This window comes from Zosterops lateralis (assembly GCF_965231275.1).
Source record: "Zosterops lateralis genome assembly, chromosome: Z".
Classification (NCBI taxonomy): Eukaryota; Metazoa; Chordata; class Aves; order Passeriformes; family Zosteropidae; genus Zosterops; species Zosterops lateralis.
The window spans coordinates 34,208,636-34,228,375 of record NC_139800.1 but is presented as its reverse complement, the minus strand read 5'-3'; the positions used below and the strand labels follow the sequence as shown (position 1 = coordinate 34,228,375).

The window sequence follows — 19,740 nt, the reverse complement described above, 5'->3', positions numbered from 1 at the left end:
CCCTGTGGTCATTCGTAAAAGTCACCTACTTCCAATTTTTAATTCAGAAATTGATAAAATTGGGGGAATACTCACATATCTCAGCCTGCCTCTGGGCCATCTGTGAAGCTGTAAAACTGTTTTTGGTATTTTTTCAAGTGGCCACTTCTCATAGACTGCAAGCCAACAATTCAGCAGTCACAAGAAATTTTATAAGCATACCTACCCTTAATACTTGTCTCACTGTATAGCAGGCACAGGTTGAATGTTTGAGATGTAGCTACTTCATTTAGGTCTTTCATATGTGGATACAGAAGTAAATCTGCATTTTAACTAATTCTTATCTATGTGGGGTCTCAAGGAGCACAGTTAAAAGCAATCTCCGCATGTGGCCTTGCATTATCCTAAGACTGAACAAAGGCAAGCTGTGATAGTCAACAGGCCCCCTCCATCACCTGTCAGCCACTAATGACCACCTCCCAACATGTAACATGAAATGAATATACACTGCATGAGCAGCCTCTGGCCTTGAAGGGCATTTTGTGTGTGTGTGACTCAGCTATGGCTCCCACTAGAAACTATTGAAATTTTGGAAATATCTTTGTAACCTTTTACATCTCTTCCATAGTCACATAGTTTCTAAGATGCCTGCTGTACTTGGGTGTATCTGGTTTTGCCACCTCCTAAGTCTTCAGAACTTTTGAGTTTCCCATTAATGCCAAGGGCAAACCAAACAGACCACGTCTTACAAAATGTGGTGTGGAAATATACCTACAAAAAGTGTGGAAATATAAACAGACTGTGCACACCAGGCTTACCCCAACTGTCCTTATTTTTCATGTGATGTCCTAATAATACTTATAATATCCATATATTATCACTTAAATTCTAGCATTTTTGTATTCTTTGTGAAGCACCAATTAACAGTTATTTCCTATTTGCCAAGGGATGAAATCAGAGTTCAAAATGAAGAAGGTAGAAATTGTAAAAGGTAACTATTTACCCCAAAGAGACAGAGAGTTCACCTCTTACAGTAGGGCTTTTGAGAATGTGCAAAGGATGTCACTGAAAGCCGAGAAGTGTTAGCGAGCTGTTTACCAAGCTTCCCAGATCTCTCCTACCCAACCCATCCGAATATCCTTGCCCTTGTCCCGGCTCTGCACTTTTCAAGGCCTTCCACACGAAGTTCACTTCAACTGCCCTGACCCAATCAGGGTCGTCCTGGGGTGTTGCCCCACCTACAGTGGATTACTTTGGTTTATCCATGGATTACCATGTAGGTTCTTTAATAATGGCGTAGAGGAGGGGTGCAACTGGTATTTCAAAGGCGCATCCATCACCTGTGTAGTCTAATAGAGCTCCAGCAGGAAATCAGCCATGGTAGAGCTGCACTGTAACTGTTCCAGTGTTTGCGAATTTTGAAGCAATTACTTAATGAAGCACGGCTGATTTGGGAAACACTAATGTCGAAAGCAGAAGATCGAAATAGAAGGGGAAGGCTGTGGCTAAGGAATTCTCCCGCCTTCTCGTGTGTTCAGTGCATCTTTATTGTTCTTTTTGGCAACTTTGAGATGCAGTTTGAAGAAATTTCAGTTTAGAAGTAAATTAATCATGACGAATAACTTAATCGTGGGTACGTTGTCCTCGTTGAACCAAAACCAAAAAGAAACGTCCTTTTCTGTAATTTCCTGATTTCCCTTCATTTGGCATAAAGGATATTTTGATCAGAAGGCCTCACCTTTTTAAAATAATCCCGCTCTTCGAGGCTGGGCACCTTTGCTAGAAGCGCTGATTTTTTTACCTCGCTTAACCCACGCCAGCTTTCCCGGGACGAAGGGGAAAAGGAAGAAAACAAACCCCGGCCCCGCGGCTGGGCCAGGGTGACCCGAGCCCCGCGGGGAGCGGCGGGCGGGGGCGGGGCGCCGGCTGCCCCGCCTGCTCGGGGCGGGCCCTGTGGTCCCGCTGCCGCCGCCCGCCGCAGTCGGTGCCGCTCGGGCTGTGCCGGGGCCGCCCTGCCCGTGCCCGCGCCCGTCCCGCGGGTTCCCGCGCCCCTGCCCAGCCCCGCGGGCCGGCGCAGCGCAGCGCAGCTCCGGGTGAGCGCCGGGGAGTGCGCGGGAGGGGGCTGGGCTGCGGCGGTGCGGGGACTCCCATCCGCAAATTCCCGCCTCCATGGGCGGTACCGGCTGCCCGGGGGTGACCGGTGCCCCGAGCCCCCGGCCGGTCCCTCCGCGGCTCTCCGCGCTTGGGGCTGGACCCGCTCCCCTTTCTGAGGCGGAAAAAGTTTGTGCGGCGCGGCGCGGAGCGCGGCGGAGCGGCGCGAACTTGGGCTGAGTTAGGCGAGGCTCTGCGGCATCTCGGCGGGGGGACGGGGCGGAGGGCGGGGCGGCGGGGGCTGCGCTGCGCTCCTCTCCGCGGGCTCGGGGCTGCCGGGCCGGGGCCGCTCTGGCTGAGCCCTGCCGGGCCGGGCCGGGCCGGGGGACGCCAGCGGCGCTTCTCCCCTACCCCGCTCCGTGATGGGCAAGGCGGCGCGGCCACCGGCCCGGGGCCCCGGCTGTGCGCGGAGCGGCGTGGGGCCGGTCCGCTGTCCTTCCTGCTGAACGCTCCTGCGGCGCTCCGCTGGCTGTGAACTCTGGGGCGCAAAATAAATATCTCTGCTGTGCTGCTGCAGCTTGCGGGTGAAATATGTCTTTATGATATCTTAGTGTGGAAACTGTTTGAAAAAATCAGGAGAAACTGCGAATGACTTACTAACTTACAGGGAAATAACTGCACGTAGTAGCTGTAATCCTGTATTTGAGAATACAGAATCAGGTATTCTGCGGATTGACAGAATGCTCAGAATTCAGCTGTTGCTACAAATGACTTAAGTAAGAGATGTAACAAGGTATTATTTGGCAGTAATTGTTAAGACTAACATTCAGTTTTACTGAGAAAATATCTTATATTTTGTTTCATATAAAATACAACTTACTGTGAAAGACGTATATGTAACTAACTTCTACTTTACAAATATTCTTCAAATTCCTTCACCAAAACACCTGTTATTATCTAGAAATTTTCTTCCTGTGTTAGAAGTGCAGTTAGTCAAGAGTGCACATCTTGGGCAAGACTACTCATTCTTGCATAATTCCTTACCATTTCATTTGTTTCAGGAGCAACTCTTGTGTAAATTTAAACTATTTTCTTAAGTATTGGTAAGAGGAGCACTTTTAAAAGGTACCAAATAGGTATTCTTAGTAATATCCTACATTTACTGCTGAATCAAAACAAAATGAGGGTGACTGAAAATTTTGTCTTGACTTATCCACGACCTTGTCCTAGGTCTGATCAGAAGCGAAGTTCTCTCTGTAAATCAGAGTCGATTTTGCAGAGAAGCTAGGGAAACTCCCATTTCAATACCGTTCCAGCATCAGAGTGTTCTACTTACACATCAGTGACTTGCTCTGCGCACACATAACATTTCAATTAATGCTGCCTCAGCTGATGAGATGCTTGTTAGCACTTTGATTGCTTTTTCTGGCACTGTTGCTCCTGCATTTGGGATTTGGACGTTACGTGTTCATAGTGGAAAGTAATTACAGCAGGTAATAATCTTTGGTATATCCATTAAAAGAATAGTTATATTTCTGTACAACATCTGAGGACAGTTTTTACTTTCCACTAGGATTTTTTGGTTTGGTTTGGTTTGGTTTGGTTTTTTTTGTCAGCAACTGAGGAGAGCGGGGGCTCAGAGACATAGGAGAGGCATAAACTGAGTGTTGGGAAATTGTTATCCCCGGGGTTACTGCTTAAACAAATATGTAATTGCTGAGTCTGGTCAGATGTGACAAAACTTTGTTACGTATTCTGCTTCAAATTTTAAATGTAACCCAGTCTGTAAAATGTTTTCATAAGTTTCTAATCACTTCCTGTTTCACTAACACCAATAATATGTTTGTCCTTTTAAGACGAATGAAGAAAATACATACTGTGAAGAGTAAAAGTACTTGATTCTGGGAAGACTCTTACAGCCCTTCTAACTTCAAAGCTGGAGAAAAGTATGAAGGAACTGTCCGTCTGACTCTCTCAGCATCTTGCACCGAACACAAAATGGCTCTTCAGAAAAAAACTGGTTTTGGTGTCCTGGAGGAGTGGTGTTTGGCGGAACCACTGTTTGGTTGCAGGTGGCACCAGAATGTTAGGAAAAAACTGAGACTGATACGAATCATAGGGCTCCTTGTCAGTGTAGTGGCCATTAGTACTTTCTCGCTTTCAATGAGTGCCTTTTTCAAGATGGAACCGCGTAGCATGGCGCTGGTCAGCAGCCTAGATAGCCAAAAGCTCGTGCACGGGCACCAAAGAACTCTCTTGGATTTCACAGAACAGAATGAAAACGGCACTCCAGATCCACATGCTTCTATGAAACATGAAGCTGGGCACGACAATGAAACAGATGATCATGCAAAGGGAGAGTACCCTGAGGACCTTTTCTCTCTTGAGGAAAGAAGACAGGGAGCAGTGATCCTCCATATAATTGGAATGATTTACATGTTTATAGCCTTAGCCATAGTCTGTGATGAGTTCTTTGTTCCTTCCTTGACTGTCATCACTGAAAAACTGGCCATTTCTGATGATGTGGCAGGGGCAACCTTCATGGCTGCTGGTGGGTCAGCCCCAGAACTCTTCACTTCTTTGATAGGAGTGTTTATATCTCACAGCAACGTTGGCATTGGTACAATAGTGGGATCTGCCGTGTTCAATATCCTATTTGTTATTGGAATGTGTGCTTTATTTTCTAAAGAGATCTTGAACCTTACTTGGTGGCCACTCTTTCGAGATATGTCTTTTTACATCATTGACTTGATCTTGCTAATCATCTTTTTTCTGGATAACTTCATAATGTGGTGGGAAAGCGTAACACTGCTGACAGCATATTTTTTCTATGTGACATTTATGAAGTTCAATGTCCAAGTAGAAGAATTGGTGAAGAAATTTTTAAACAGGAACAAGGTTGAGAAGGTAACAACAGATGCTGAAGGAAAGGTTGGTCAATTTTTAGTTGAATTATATGTAACAATGTCCTTGTAAGTGCTGGGTCCTTCTATAGCATAAGGGTTCTAATAGTATAGTAACCAATATAAAAGTTCCATGTTTTGCTCAAATGCCTTTTTGCTTATTCAAACTGATATTGTTGAAAATGAAAGAACAAATAGCCTTCTAGTAAATCAATAGCTTTTAACTCTAGAATGATCCTGATCACACAGAAAGCAAACAAGAGAATACCAGCAAAAAGACATAAACCTTTACTCAGCATTTTGGCACATTAATGAGGTCTGAGCTATTTTTTCCCTAAGCTTTTGGATTAAGCAGTGACAATATCTGGGGAGGATCTTGTGACAAAATTTGGCTTTCTAAAGACTTTTAATGCACTTTCTTCCTCAGAGAAGGCATGAATAATTCAGAACAGTATACAAGGGTATTTTATATGTGTTTTTCTTCTACCGGTGCTGATAATACAACATTAACTTCCTGTTGTTATTAGTAGCAACTACATGAAAAAAACTCTTGAAAAGAGTGACCACAATGGCAAAAGTTATAGGTTCTCTCTTTCAGGAGGATGGTTTCCCATATGTTATTTTCAACTATGCAAACTAATTTTGGTCCACAAGTAGGTAACGAAATTTATCCACAGAGAGCTTGGTGGGTCTTCAGCAATTATAATAATCTTTTAAACAGCTTTCTTCTTAAAGCAAGCAATATTTAAGGGACCTATGAAGCTCAACTGGTTAATACTTATGCATGTAGCAGTGTGTTTTTTGGAATGTCTGATTTTATGTGACTTTGGGTATATTCATCAGATAAGGCTTTATTTTGCAGTAATTATTCAAATTATCAGGGGCTTAGGTGCTCATTGGTCCGTTTCTTTTGTTTAGCAGTCCTGTATGAAATGGTTCAGAAGAGACACAATCCACCGATATAAGTACACAGGCAGATAAACAGGAGAGAGACATACCAGAGCTGGATATTTTAGAAGCTGTGACAGACACATTCAATTTTTGGGCAAGCCCCAAACCACCAAAACTAAAACCCAAAAAAGTCTCTCTTTTTTTTTTTTTTTTTTCTTTTATTCTCTAACTAGATTTAACAGCTGTACACTTACTTTTAACTTTATCTTTTCCTTTTTTTCCCCCCGCAAAATTAGCATGCTCATCTTTGTCTTTCTCAAAATGCATAATTGGGATTTTAAAAGTAGATGAAAAGAAAGGTCAACACCAACAAAATACTTGCCCTAATTAGCAAAGGGCTTCTTTAACTACGTTAGTTGGTTTCTAAGAGTTCAGAGTGCACTGTCAGTCCTTTGACAGTTAGTGCTAAAAATATGTGATAATAGAAAGACTATGGTGTATTGAAGCAAACTTCATCTGTCCAAAACTGGACAGAAAATATAAATCTCTAACTGGTCTGAAGCAAATATCAATATGAAAAGCAACTGTCTTTTGTTGTCCTGGCTACAAAGTAAGGGAGAGTAGCTGTATATCAAAGTGTTTAATTATTTTCAGCCAAACAGAAGAATAAATAATTTGCAAACCATATTGAACATTATTTATATTTCAAGTACTCTAGATGGACTTGATTTTAAAAGGATACCTTTAGGACCACTCATTTATTGTTTACATTTTAGTTACTTAGAGTTTGTTTATAATATAGGTACGCAGATTTCAGATAGGAGTGAAAAAAACCAAGAACTGGCTATTTTTCCTAAAACCACAAGCTTTGCATCATATGTTTCTTGAAAATATTTTTCCTGAATTAACTGGAATTTAGTTAAAATGGTAAAATAATGTATTCATAAATCATTGTGGAGCGAAGAGAGGTGATGCTCTAATTTTGTGGTGATTTAGCTAATATGTATTTTCTGCTTCCTGGGGAAAATAGCTTCTCAAGGTGTCAAACCATTTTTTTACTTTGTGAGCCATGCTGTAAAGATGTATTTTTGAATATTCCACTGACACTTTGAAATTATAAGTCATTATGAATGATTATATTCTTCAGTTGAACAGCATTAAGCAGGATGAATGAAAATATTTTCTTACAGCAAGCATGTTAGAGATTGTGTTTGTTGGATAAAATCTCAGTGAAAGTCTCTCTTATTTACTCTTATTAGATGGTTGTGGTGCTTTTTAAAAAAAAAAAAAAAAAAAAAAAAAACCAAAAAAAACTTGAAAAGAAAAGCTATTACCCATAGTCCCAAGCCTAACAGAGATGCCTGGGACTTTCAGCTTGAAGTTATTGTCTAAAGCAGAGGACAAAATGCTTTTATAGTCTAGGTCTGGTGCCTCATAGTGAATGCAAAGCACATGGATGTCTATTTCCCAAACACTAAAGCTTATAAGTAGCAAAGAAGTGATAGTCTTGGCTTTTGGTGGCAAAAAATATTTGATTTCTATAGTATTAGCTGTTAGCCTAGATTGCTTCCACTCATCAAGAGTGTGTATGTACAATTGCATGTATCAAGTTAGTGTGCTGTACACAGAATTTGCAGTCTCAGTTGTTTCTGATGGAAACTTTTTCACTCTCTTTTCCCCCACTGAGATAGAGAATTGCTCGGCAGCTATCTGGAACTGGGTGTGTTAAAGTGTCTTGAAATATTTTAATTTCAGGAGAGTAGAGAATATTCTCTTTCCTCTAACAAAAACTTTCTCTGCCTATCTGTTGATTCTGCTGCTGCCAAACTGACAAGTATTCTGCTAAAAAAAATGTATGTCGTATTTATCTTTAAGACTGTTGTAATCTGAAAGCAGCTCAACAAATTTGAGAAGTCTAAATAAGGCATCATAAAGCTGGATAGTGAAGAGTTAGGTGGCTTATTAGCAAACAAATACCAAAGAATAAAAACCTGATCAGATGGGAAACCTCTTGAGATACTAAAATGTGTTTTAATGTTCATTTCAGTGCTTTTATTCTCAGCTGTCTTGAGAGGTTGAAGTAAGCTTTACGTTATCAAGGGCAGTGTTTCCCATGAGGAAAGGCTATAGATATGAACTGATTTTTTTTGTCTAGCTTTTATTTGCTCTAGAAGTATTCATCAGGTTGCTGGAATGCATGCGTATCTCTGTAGATGCCTTTTAGATTCCTATCCCCATTCTTAAAAATTAAAGCACTTTTTTTGTACTAGAAAACTCTGACTATTTGAACATCTGATGTATGCAGAGTACTCTACATGAATTTCATTGTGCTCACTATTTTCTTTCACATGCTTTCAGACATATACAGTCTGAATTATTAAGGAGTCCAGGTTGAGCAAATCTGGTAACTTTAATTTTCAGAACAATTTTGTGGCACTGGTGAGAACAGACTCCACACTTTTTGCATTTAGAGTTCATAGGGTTCACCAGCACGGTTCTGTGTGAACTATGGGTAGTTCTGTGCCTCATACTACCCCTAGGAAGCCTGATGGCAGTCTGATACTGATGAACTCCAGAGATCACTGTGGAGAAGATGAAGAAAAGGAGGGTAGATGAAAAAGGAAGACAGCATGAAAAGACAAGATAAAAACCAGATGGCTGAGTTCTACAGTGTAGGTTGGTATATGGTGTATGCGGATCAAGATGGGTCCCTAACAAGTCACACTCAATGGGCCCTACAGTAGTAAGTGCCATCCCACTGCTGGATATCCCCAGAAGTCCATTCCAGCCTAACTTATTTGGTGGCATGATTTTTAGGTTTTATGTAGCTATCCTGAAAAGAACAGATGACTTTTAGGATTGAGGTGCAGACTTTGGTATTAATTTGGTATCTTCCTCAGCTGAATGAAGATATTTAAAAGCACGAGCCTGAAATTGATTGTAATAGACAGGAAAAGGAAAACAGAAAAGGTTGATGAACAACTTTTTTAAACTTTCTGCTAAGATTTCAGTCTATTCTTCTTTGTCTCTGTTGGTGAGGATACGTTGAATATATTAAGTCATGTTAAAATATCATGTGGAACTACATTTCAGTTTTAAGTACTTTTTTCCTTTAATGTAGCATGGAGATCATTGCAAAAATGCTTGAATCTGATTGTTCAGTAAATAATTCACAACAGTTCTGTTTGGCAGCTAGGAGAACAGAATGTAGGTGGTGCAGGGATGTTGTGCAACGACATCTGTTTCACTGACAGTACCATTTTAGATAAATAGCTTATGGTATATACAAGACAGTTGCAATTTTTCTACATTTACTGAGAACTATATTTGGAAAATGAGCTATTTTTACCAACATGGCGTAGCTATTATTTTATTGCCAATTTTGTTGTCTTAAGAAACTTGAATAGCTTGTGTATGATATTTTAAGATCCACATTGATCTCAAGTGTTGCCACAGTGTACTTAATGGCAGTATTTGCATCGTAAAGGAAAATAACAGTATTTTAGGTGCTTCTCTAGTGGTTGTATTAGTGCTGCACATGCACATTCACTGTTCTGATGTCTGATCTAATAGGTGTTTAAGGTAAACACAAATTACTTGCATGCATACAGGAAAAACTGAAACTTCCTTTATCAAGGCTTCTTAATTTTGAATCCTCAGACCCAGTAACTGTAACTCTATCTGTAGAATAACCTTTCTTTTCTTGTTACCAAAAAAAGATTTTTTCATAGTTCATAGTGTTTCACAGTTCCTAGGAAGATTTGAATTTTATTCTAGAGACGATAAAGAGCTGTGAGTATCTGGATCTTGCAAGATATCTGCATTGTTTTAAGTGCGTGTTTGAAACGTAAGCCTCAGCACTGACATTGAACCGTCTTTTGTTTAGATAAATATCTGGGTTTGTGTCATGATTTATCTGCTTTTATTCTCTCAAAAAACTTTCAGTCTACTTCTGTGTTAATTTAATGTTGCTCCAGTAGCAGTAGCTATGAGCTAATTTGCCTTGAGTTTTTTTTTTAGCATTGTTGTTTCGATTTAAGACTATTAACTGACATAACCATAGGCTGATACTTTATATATGGAACTGTTAGTGCAGTGAAATGGATACTATTCTCAGTTTCTTTTAGCACTTCTCAGTAATTTATTGACCACGAAGCAATGATTATAGTTTTCACCACTGGAGTCTTGTGGTTTTTTTGTATGTACTTTGGAAACGAGCAAAAAGTGACAGCATGCAAATGTAGTGTAGATTAAATACGATTAACACGTGGCTGTCCACTAAGATGCTGCCCTTGTTAATTATGATGGGAAAAGAAAGTCTAGAACTGTGCCACCATTAATTAATAGGAAGGGGACAAAATGTCCATCAATATATTTAAAAATGAAAAGCATATGCAATTAAAAAAAAGCTAAATTATACATCTTAGAGGCTGTCCAAAATCAGCTGTGTTGGCAAATGCTGTGTTTCAGAAGAACTCCAAACATGGTTAAATTTGTTGTACCAGAAGCTGTATAAAGAATGGAACATTGAGGGACTTTATCAGTATAGTTTTTCCCTCTGTCGTCTCAGTTTTGGATACTTTGGTCCAGATCCTCCACAGAATGTGAAAGCTATGGGAGACTGTAGGTGGAATTTCACCCCAGATTGGTATACCAGACCTCAAAATACCTGCCAGCTTTGGGGTGCTTCTTAATCTCTGGGAGAGCTTTGCTTAGGATCAAAAAGAAGTTCAGATTTTTTTTTTTTTTTTTTTTTTTTTTTTTTTTTTTTTTTTTTTTTGCTTAGAGGGTTGTTCAGAAATGCCAGACATATGTGCAGCACTATGGTACTGCTTTTCCATCTGACCCATATTCCTTTACTTTTTCCCCCAAGATAGTTGTCCAGATTTATCTCTCAGATAAATATTTTTTAAAATCCAAAGGCTTTTACAGGGTCTTCAGATTTTGGGGATAAGAGTGCTCAACTTTTATGAAATTACATACAGATCTCCCACATTCACTGCCCATTTTAAGTTGGTGCCACACTCATAATGTAGACGTTTTGAGTGGCAAGGCACAGCTGACTCCGCTACTTCCCTAATACTGGTTTAAAAGGCAATAATGACTGCCCCACAATCTACGTTTTAGACTCTGGATCTGGGATATGGGTAGTGGAAGGACAGTGCTTGTTGCAATGTTGAGGGTGCCACATTTGGAGTGTGTGATGCTCTGAGCACTGCTGACTTCAGAGTGACCTTGGCCTCTCTGAGTGGCGACATTCCCCAGGCAGCCAGCACTACACTGCCAGGGCCACAGGCCAAAAAATTAGGTTTGATGAAGTGCTTCTTTCCCGCTAATGATCTGGAGTTTAGTTTGTTTTATTAGCAGGAGTCAGTTCTCGACTGCCAGCTGTGGAGGTGAGAAAACAGGCTCTATTGTGTCCCTTCTCCTCTGATTTTTTTTTTTTTTCTTTCTTTTTTTTTTTTTCCTTTTTTCCCAAGAATTCATGGATTTTGCTTTTGTAACTATGGAATGAGATTATAACTAACCTAAATTTTTTAGTATGTAATGGATAGTGTGTTCACAACAAAGAGAGCCCTGCAACAAAAACTATATAGGAGGGGAGATCAAGAAAGTTCTTAAAAATAAAGTATGTGCCCCATGCTTCTCTTGAAAAGATCCGTGTGGGATGAATGAGTATTAAAAGTGTTTTATACATGGCGTATAGAACAGATGGAAAGACGTATTGGAGATGAGTGTATATGAACAGCTGTAAAACCTATAACTCTTAAGGCATTCTACTGATCAACCTCTTTTTTACCATTTTTAAAATAAACTTCATATAAAAAATAACACCTCCTTATTTCTTCTGTGACATGTACCACGTTTTGTCTAACCTGCAAACAGTGACTAGTGTGACGTTAATTACTCTGTGGAATAAATGGTGTTTCCTTCACCTTAACCTAGATCAGCCATGTTCTGTTGTTTTTTAGCTATCTTTAATTTAAACATCACTTTTTATTATTTAACTTAATGGCTGCTTCCATGATTCTTTGCAGCAATAAATGTGCTATTGGCACAAATCAGAGATTTAAATGCTTCGGCACTGATAAGTTTCTTGGAATGACAAGATAAACCAAATACTGGGTAGTTGTAATAAATTTAGCATGCACAGATATGTATCATGAGATATAGGTGGGTTAGAAAAAGAAAGGTGACTGGTTTCGTGATTTTTTTTTTTTCTTTTTAATTCAAAACCTCTCATTAAGTATTCCTGAAAATCACTATCTTCCTTTATCGGTGCAGACCAAATACCGTAATAATATTTAGCTGTGCATTTCAAAATGCTGGTAATTTGGTCTCTTGAGTAGAATGCCATATAGAATGCTCCTGACACTGTATTGTTCTGAGACATGCACATATTTTTAAACTATTTTTAATTTTCCTACCAAAGTAATGAGATGATAAAACCTGGTCTCCCCTAGACTAGTGCTTAGATAACTGTGAAATCACAGTTTCTCTCCTCAGTGAAAAAGAGACTCATTGTGGGAAAAAGATAAATGTGATTCACGGTACCTGATAAGAAGAACATGACTTGTCATGTATACAATTTTATGTGCAGTTAGCATAGCATCAGCCTTTTCCTCTTCACCCAAGCTGTTGTTGAGTTGCTGATTATTTATTAAACATAGATGTCCAAGATTTAAAGACATAGCTTATTTCTCTGTATGACCTTGCAATAGGTCTTCACAAGTGTCATACATGATATATATCTGGGAGAAGACAGCATCTTTCTGTATTACAGGACCTAAATCAAAACAGTACTGTTGATGCTCTGTTTTGCTTTTGGGGAAAATAGTCAGATCAGATGGTTTGGATTTAGTTTGGTTTTGGTTTAAATTTGTGGTTTTGAAATCCTTGCAATTGTATTAAGTGCAGGTCAGTGTCACAGGCAAACTAAAAATCCTAAATTAGAGCTGCCTTAGGGTATACTTTTGGCAAACAATTTGCATCTGACACAATATATATTGTAGTACATTACCATGTTTTGTTATTTTGCAGGCAATACCCATATCTTTGAGGAAGTTAGTTATTTGCTGTCATTGGTGGTTTGTTCATTTACCTGTTCTTACCTGAAAAAAGGAAATGGGAAAAAAAGTACTGTGTTGAAAAAACAGCCATTGACTTGTTGGTAACAAAAGTGGACCTTAAGGCTGGGGAGAGCAATGAGAATTCAGTGTCAATTCTACAGCAGGTGGAGGGTTCACAGCTCACGTTGCCTCTGAAGCAGTTTTATCTGGCAGTATAACTACTGCCTTGTTTTAACCACTCACTCACTTGGGGTGATTTTACTGTCCCTGTCAGGAACAATTTCATCAGTGCAGCTCAAAGAACAATTACTGCTAAGTTACTGTGTTTTGCAGTATTTCTTCACCATTCCGTTGCCATCAATATGTGGTTTACATGAACAGCCATAAATAGCTGTGATCTTGGATGACTTCCTTTAAAGTGAGTGTGCAAAAACAGGCTTAAAGGTGTGTCTGTGCAGTGATACTGAAACTGTATGAAGTCCTACACTTAAGGGAATAATAGATTAGTGCAAAATATTTTCCTGTATCAGGAAGAATAAAGTTAGCAGGGGATTTATACTACAAACTATGCTGACAAATTAATCAAAAATTTTCCTCACAAATTAATCCTGCTTTATCACCTCTTAACTACTTAGTACTGTGAGTCTAGTCTGAAGTCAGCAGTAATACCAGTGACACTTATTGCATAACCAGCTAGTGTAAACTCTTCATCCTCTCACATTGCTATAAAATAGCTCTAGCTGATATAGATCACTGAGGAAAAGGCATGTCTGCTGTCACAGCCTATGTTTGGTAACTTTCAGGGCATAATTTGAGGCTTTTCCAGTTATGTAGACTTTTGCCCAGGGGAGAAGATTGAAGTTTGCAGGGTTTGTAACATTAGAGGATGAGCACCTCTTTTGGAATTAATCAGATTTTTTTTTTTTTTTTTTTTTGTGCCTAAGCTTTTATCAAATTACTAATTAAAGTCCTTCTATTGCTGCCAGGCACAATCACAAAGTTATCATTTAACTCAAATTTATGGGAATCAAATGTTTGAGTGGAAAACCCTCAGATTTTACAACTCCAACAATTTCTTTGCCCAGGAGTACTTTGAAGTAATTCATACTATTAGTTACTTATGGGTTTTTAAAGTCTACTGAAATAATTTGAGATGGTGTCTTACAGCTAATTATGTTTCCATATATTTTTATTTAAATATTTCCTGGTTTTCTGCTTTATTCCTAATACTGATTGTATTTATTTACTGCACTTCCTTTTCATTTAGAGTGTTTCTGGGTAGAAGCATATTCTGTTTGAAGTCTTCATCTTGGCTGGATTTTTAAATGCCGCAGTGATAAAAATATTAAATCTTCTGCAAAGTTTAAGTTAAGAAGTGGTAAGCTCTCTGTATTTCAAATCCTGGAAAGCTGTTAAGTTTTCCAGTTCTGAATGAGTGTTTTGGAAGCAGACACACCAATGCTACTTTCTCTCTAGAAGTCTCAGGCAGAATACCTGAGTCTCCTCTCAAAACCTGTGGCACAATTCCTTTGAAATTTAATCAGAGAATGATCCTGGGATTGCATTGCAGAGGAATATTGCCATTATTTTTTTGTGTTCCATTTCTGAAATAAAATCACTACTTGCTACTACTCCAAACCCTACTCTGCACATTATAATGAAGTGGTTTTGTAACCTTTTGATTGTCTCATTGTCATTTCCCGTTTGTGTGTGTGTGTTAGCAGACCTACATGTACATGTGTGCGCAAACTGTCAGTCTGAAAGGTGCCATGTGTGCCCTACAGGAGGTAAATCAGAAACTGTGCACTTCTCTAGAATGGTAATTTGCATGCTTCCTGCATCATTTCACCTATCTTCTGCCTAGTAGCCCTTTTCTGTAAGACTCCCTCAAATATTTAAAATTTCTGAACAGCACATTCCTCAAAGGATTTTTCCAGATTAGTTATTCAGAGAAAAAAGTCCGTGTTTTCTTCTTAAATATGAACTCCTTCCAAACAACAAACAAATCACTTCTGCCTGAGGCTGAGGACATGATGTACTGAACTATTGACATATTTTACTGTACCTAATGTATCACATTAATGATTTTCTATTCTGTACCTCTACAGAAATAGAAACAGGAGGTCTACATCACTGTAGAGGGATGATTTCTTGCTTTACAGTGAGGTAATCATGATTTGATTCTATCATGGGAATGGCCCATGGTGCTATTCTTTACTACATGACATTTCGTGAGGAGAAAAGGCATTTCCTATTCGGGTTAAAGGCCAACAGCTGTAATTACAGTAACTAATATTTGTTACATAAGTAAGAAACTGTGCAGTAAGTTGAAGTGAGAATTTATTACTTTCTTCATCTCAAGTTTCCTATAAATTGTAAGTCCTTTTAAGAAAAGGAATAGAAATGTTTCTGCCCTATTCCTTAATTATCACTTACAATAAATTTGCAAATATATTAGTAATTATTTGCAAATATCAATCTTAAAAGTCTGTATTTCCAAATAGATTAGTTTTGAAATTACTTACTGACGTATTTGGATAACTTCTTGTGTCCATTTTTTACTTGCAAGAAACACCATAAGGCTATTTACAGTGTAAAATACTGTTTATATATTAGCATTAAAAAACACCAAACCATGCAGCCCCTTCTTTTTAGGGCCATGGCAGATAAATGTTGATTTATAATATCATACATAGACATGTGTGAAGAAATACAGACTCTCATCTTAAAATAACAGCAATAAGGCTTAGTAACAGGCTAGACTGAATTGCAAACTCATGCCTTAGCTTTGGCTTTAAGGGTCAAGATGTGGTTCTCTTTCATTTAATTGTCTTAGAAACCTGTGGTTTGCCAGCCAACATTGTACAATGTGCTGTAGGAAAGCTTTATTTCTGCTTGCATGATTGGATTACTGTATGCAAGAAGAAGGCAGACTGTTGATGGCAAAATGGTCTTGAGACAAAGCAAGAACATGGTAGCATCTGAGAAAAAGGTGGTCAGGCTTGGTGGAAAGAAAACAGATAGCATACATGAGGCTCTCATTTTGCATTGTGATGGTTTTGAAGTATCTTGGTAAGCGTATCCTCTTTGCCAAAGCTTTACATGTTAGTAAAGTTTCTCTTTAAGAATTCTTCTCATCATTAACATTATTGTCCTTCCTTAAAATGTTAGGAAGGATAGTAGGGAAAAAAGTCAAATGGAACTTGAATAAACCCTATATGTGCAGATTTTTAAAATATCAATAATTATTTTGGTTTCTTCTTTTATGAGGGAAAGGACTAAACTCCTTTGGTAGCTTTAAAGTTGATGACAAGTTTTCCTGTTGATTTTGATGAAAGTGAAATTAAGCCCAAAAGTCAGGACATTGAGATTTACGATCTGGCTGCTTCTCTGATCTCTATGTGCCACTATATTATTCCAAGCCTCTGAGCTGCTCTCCTTCCATATTTAATCACCCCTAGCAAACAAAGAAAACATTTTCTTCTGCACTTGTAGCAAGCAAAACAGGCTTTATCATCTTTCTGTGCCCTTGGAATCAAACTGGAAAAGGGCACTCAGTGTTTCACAGCATGATCTGTCCGGTCATGTGGATTATTGATTAGTATCAAAGTAGTTATAATGTGGTGGGATCATAATTGTTTTTTTGCAGACCACTGCTAGAAACCACTGCTGCCTTCATCCTTTTTAAGGGTTCTATCTCTTAAGTGGAAGACTGGGCATGGGAAAAGTCAGTTAATTGCTTTCTGAAAGGTAGGAAAAGCTGTTACCTATTTTGTTAATTAGGTACACATACAGGCACATTTTTTGAGTGATCAAGTGGAAGAAAACTTTTATTCTGTGAATTACATGCTCTTTGTATAGAAAACTACTTGGAAAAAATACAAAGATTGATTTTTAGATTTAGTTGATCGACAATCAAAATTATCAATGAGAAGCTCAAGATTTAGGCAATTGCAGAACCCAGCTCTTGGCCCTAGACATACCTGGCTTAGCTGTGCTGCCTGACCTATGAATATAGTCTCCTACATGTTACACGTAATCACTACAGACAAATGGGCATTTTTATAGTGTCATAGATTCATTGAGGTTGGAAAAAAAGCACTTAGGATTACTGAGTCATGCTGTTAACCTACCAGCTCTAACACCAAACCATGTCCCTAAGCACCACTTCTACACATTTTTCAAATATCTCCAGGGATGATAGAGATTTTCCTGGGCATCCTGTTCCAATATCTAACCACCCTTGCAGTGAAGAAATTTTTCTTAGTACCCATGTGCAACTTGAGGCCATTTCCTATTGGCCTATCCATTGTTATTTGGGAGAATAGAATGGCCCCCACATGGCTACACCCTCATTTCATGCTAGTAGTGCTAGTGTAAGTGAGTGGTAAGCTTATCCCTTAGCCTCCTTTTCTGCAGACTGAACACCCCCAGCTCCCTCAGCTGTGCCTCACAGGACTTGTGCCCCAGACCCTTCTCCATCTCCTCTGCCCTTCTCTGGACACACTCCAGCACCTCAATGTCTGTCCTGCAGTGAGAGGCCCAGAACTGAGCACAGGATTTGAGGTGTGGCTTCAGCAGTGCTGAGTACAGGGGGGCAATCCCTGCCCTGCTCAGGCTGGCCACACCATTGCTGATACAGGCCAGGATGTCATTGGCCTTCCTGGCCACTTGGACACACACTGGCTCGTATTCAAATGGCTGTGGACCAATACTCCACCAGTAAGATCTTTATTCTAATGTTTAATCCTCTCCTGACCTGAAACTGGGCAAAAATTTGGGCTATCACCTGCAGCAGTAGATTGGTAAAATCTGAAAAGCTGTCTTCTATGCTTTTATTGCAGTACCATGAGTAATTACCACAGTGCTACCTTATATAAAACCAGGAATTACACCAGGTTGTGTGATGGTGATAGCCTGATGTCATTTAGCACAGGGTCACCTTTGAGATAAAGGTAGTTCAAAGTTACTGTTTTTCTATGCCACCAAACAAAAAAATTGCTTATATTTATTTAAGCTTTAATCTAGTCTGTGAACATTTAATTTGCTCTCTTTCTATTCAGGTCAGTATGTAGATATTACATATGGTTCCAAACAGGTACTTGAGGCAAATAAGCTATTAAGTGAGTCTTACTGTTATTTATAGAAAAGTTATTGGCGCTGCACCACAGACACTGTTAATGTACATGATTCATGGCAGATTTTTTTGGATTATCTTTTTTATAAAATGAGGCATAATTTTAACTTTCAGAGAATTACAATATTGTTTATCTACTTAAACCATTCTTGAATTGATCAAATTTCTAGACTTCCATGTGGATGACAACATTTAGAAGAAATGAATTAAACTGCATAGGTCTCCAAAAATAGCAAGGAAGCCCTTGTTAGGATTCAGCAACTCCAGCTTCCAATGGAAAAAGGAGTGGTTAATTATGAAAATTCAGATAACATTATTCTTGCTCCATCTGCTTATCATTGGTTTTGGGTGTTTGTTCTTCACAATTAAATGGTAATTGTTATTTTCAAATATTTCACAATTTAGTGAGGGAACAGAGCCTGCTGTAAGGAGGTGTATACATACAGGCCCTAACAAAAGGAAATCAGTTTGCAGTTGTGGCTCTTTCAGGCTTGTTTGTTGAATTTCTGCAAGTAATTTATTTCACAATGTCTCAGATCTCCTCACAGTTGTAAAATCCTATGCCTGCCTTACTCATTTGTGAAAAAGAACCCAAACCCTGAATGTCCTTGGATGTCATCCCATTAAAATAATCAATGTTACAACATCTGTGTGAAGCAAGAAGACAGTGACATTTCACTGATGAAATGTAGAGCATCATCTGTTTCTTCATGTTGCAGTGGTTCTGACCATCAGCCTATTTTAACATCATGAATGGGTCTTCAAAGTAATGATTACCCTGTTATATCAGTGTAAGGGTAAAAGAATAAGGTATAAGTGTAGGAAACTAGTATTGAGAAATGGATATTTTTTTAAAGGCAAAATTTCTTCCATTACAATAAGGATTTCATGTCACACTTTATTTTTATGCCTGTGTTACTTCATCCACTGCTTTTGTACCATACATATCAGTGTCTATTTGCCATGGAAAACGTAAAATTTACTGTATTTCCTTTGCCAACCATCCCTTTGAGACATGAGTACCTACCTGTGGAGGATGGGGTGTGGGGGATTGGCCAATGGTAAGCCTCAGTCTGTGCTCCCTGACCTCCTCTAGGGCCAATGCTGGTTGCAATTTGTTTACCAGGCCTCTTAGAGCAAGGGCAGAATAAAGAAAACCATCAGGTTCTGATCAGGGACCCGTTACTTACCTGATTTCCTAATTCCTTGACATTCTGTTCCAGTGTGTCAGCTTTATCAGGTGCTGTCAGGGACTGAGATTGTTGCATCCCTGTTTCCCAAAGAGTGGGCCAAGAAACACTTTCTGGCAGCCTGTGAAAGACCACATAGCAAAGCGCATCTTAACATCGAGAGCAGAAGGATCTGTTCTTTCATCTCCAAATGTCAGCCAGGGATTTTACACTGCAGAGAGCTGAAAGCTGCATGGGACTGGCTTTCTGCTCACAGTAGATGGGTATCAGCATTGTTGGTTTTAATGGGTTTTGGATAGATTCAAAGTGCTAGAAAGATTTTATGTAATTGCAGCATATTCTGTGCAGAAAGTGCTGACCATTATGATGTTGTTTGGCATCAAACATTGCAGAAAAAGGAAGCAGGATTTTCTAACTCATAATGATGTCCTGTTGTACCTTGCTGATTTTTTGTGTTGGGGGGCGGGAGAGCTAATAAT

The 19,740-nt window shown here is 39.0% G+C and overlaps 1 protein-coding gene across 2 annotated transcripts in view; it reads left to right on the top strand.

The window, feature by feature from the left end:
- Positions 1–2,215: 2,215 nt before the first annotated feature.
- SLC24A2 (solute carrier family 24 member 2) overlaps positions 2,216–19,740 on the top strand; it is a 111,821-nt gene continuing 94,296 nt past the window's right edge. For both annotated transcript variants that reach the window (XM_083884005.1, XM_083884004.1), the window contains exons 1-2: positions 2,216–2,310; positions 3,927–5,001. In XM_083884005.1, the coding sequence (XP_083740131.1) occupies positions 4,069–5,001 (933 nt within the window). In that variant the 5' untranslated portion in view covers positions 2,216–2,310; positions 3,927–4,068. The remainder of the gene's footprint in view (positions 2,311–3,926; positions 5,002–19,740) is intronic.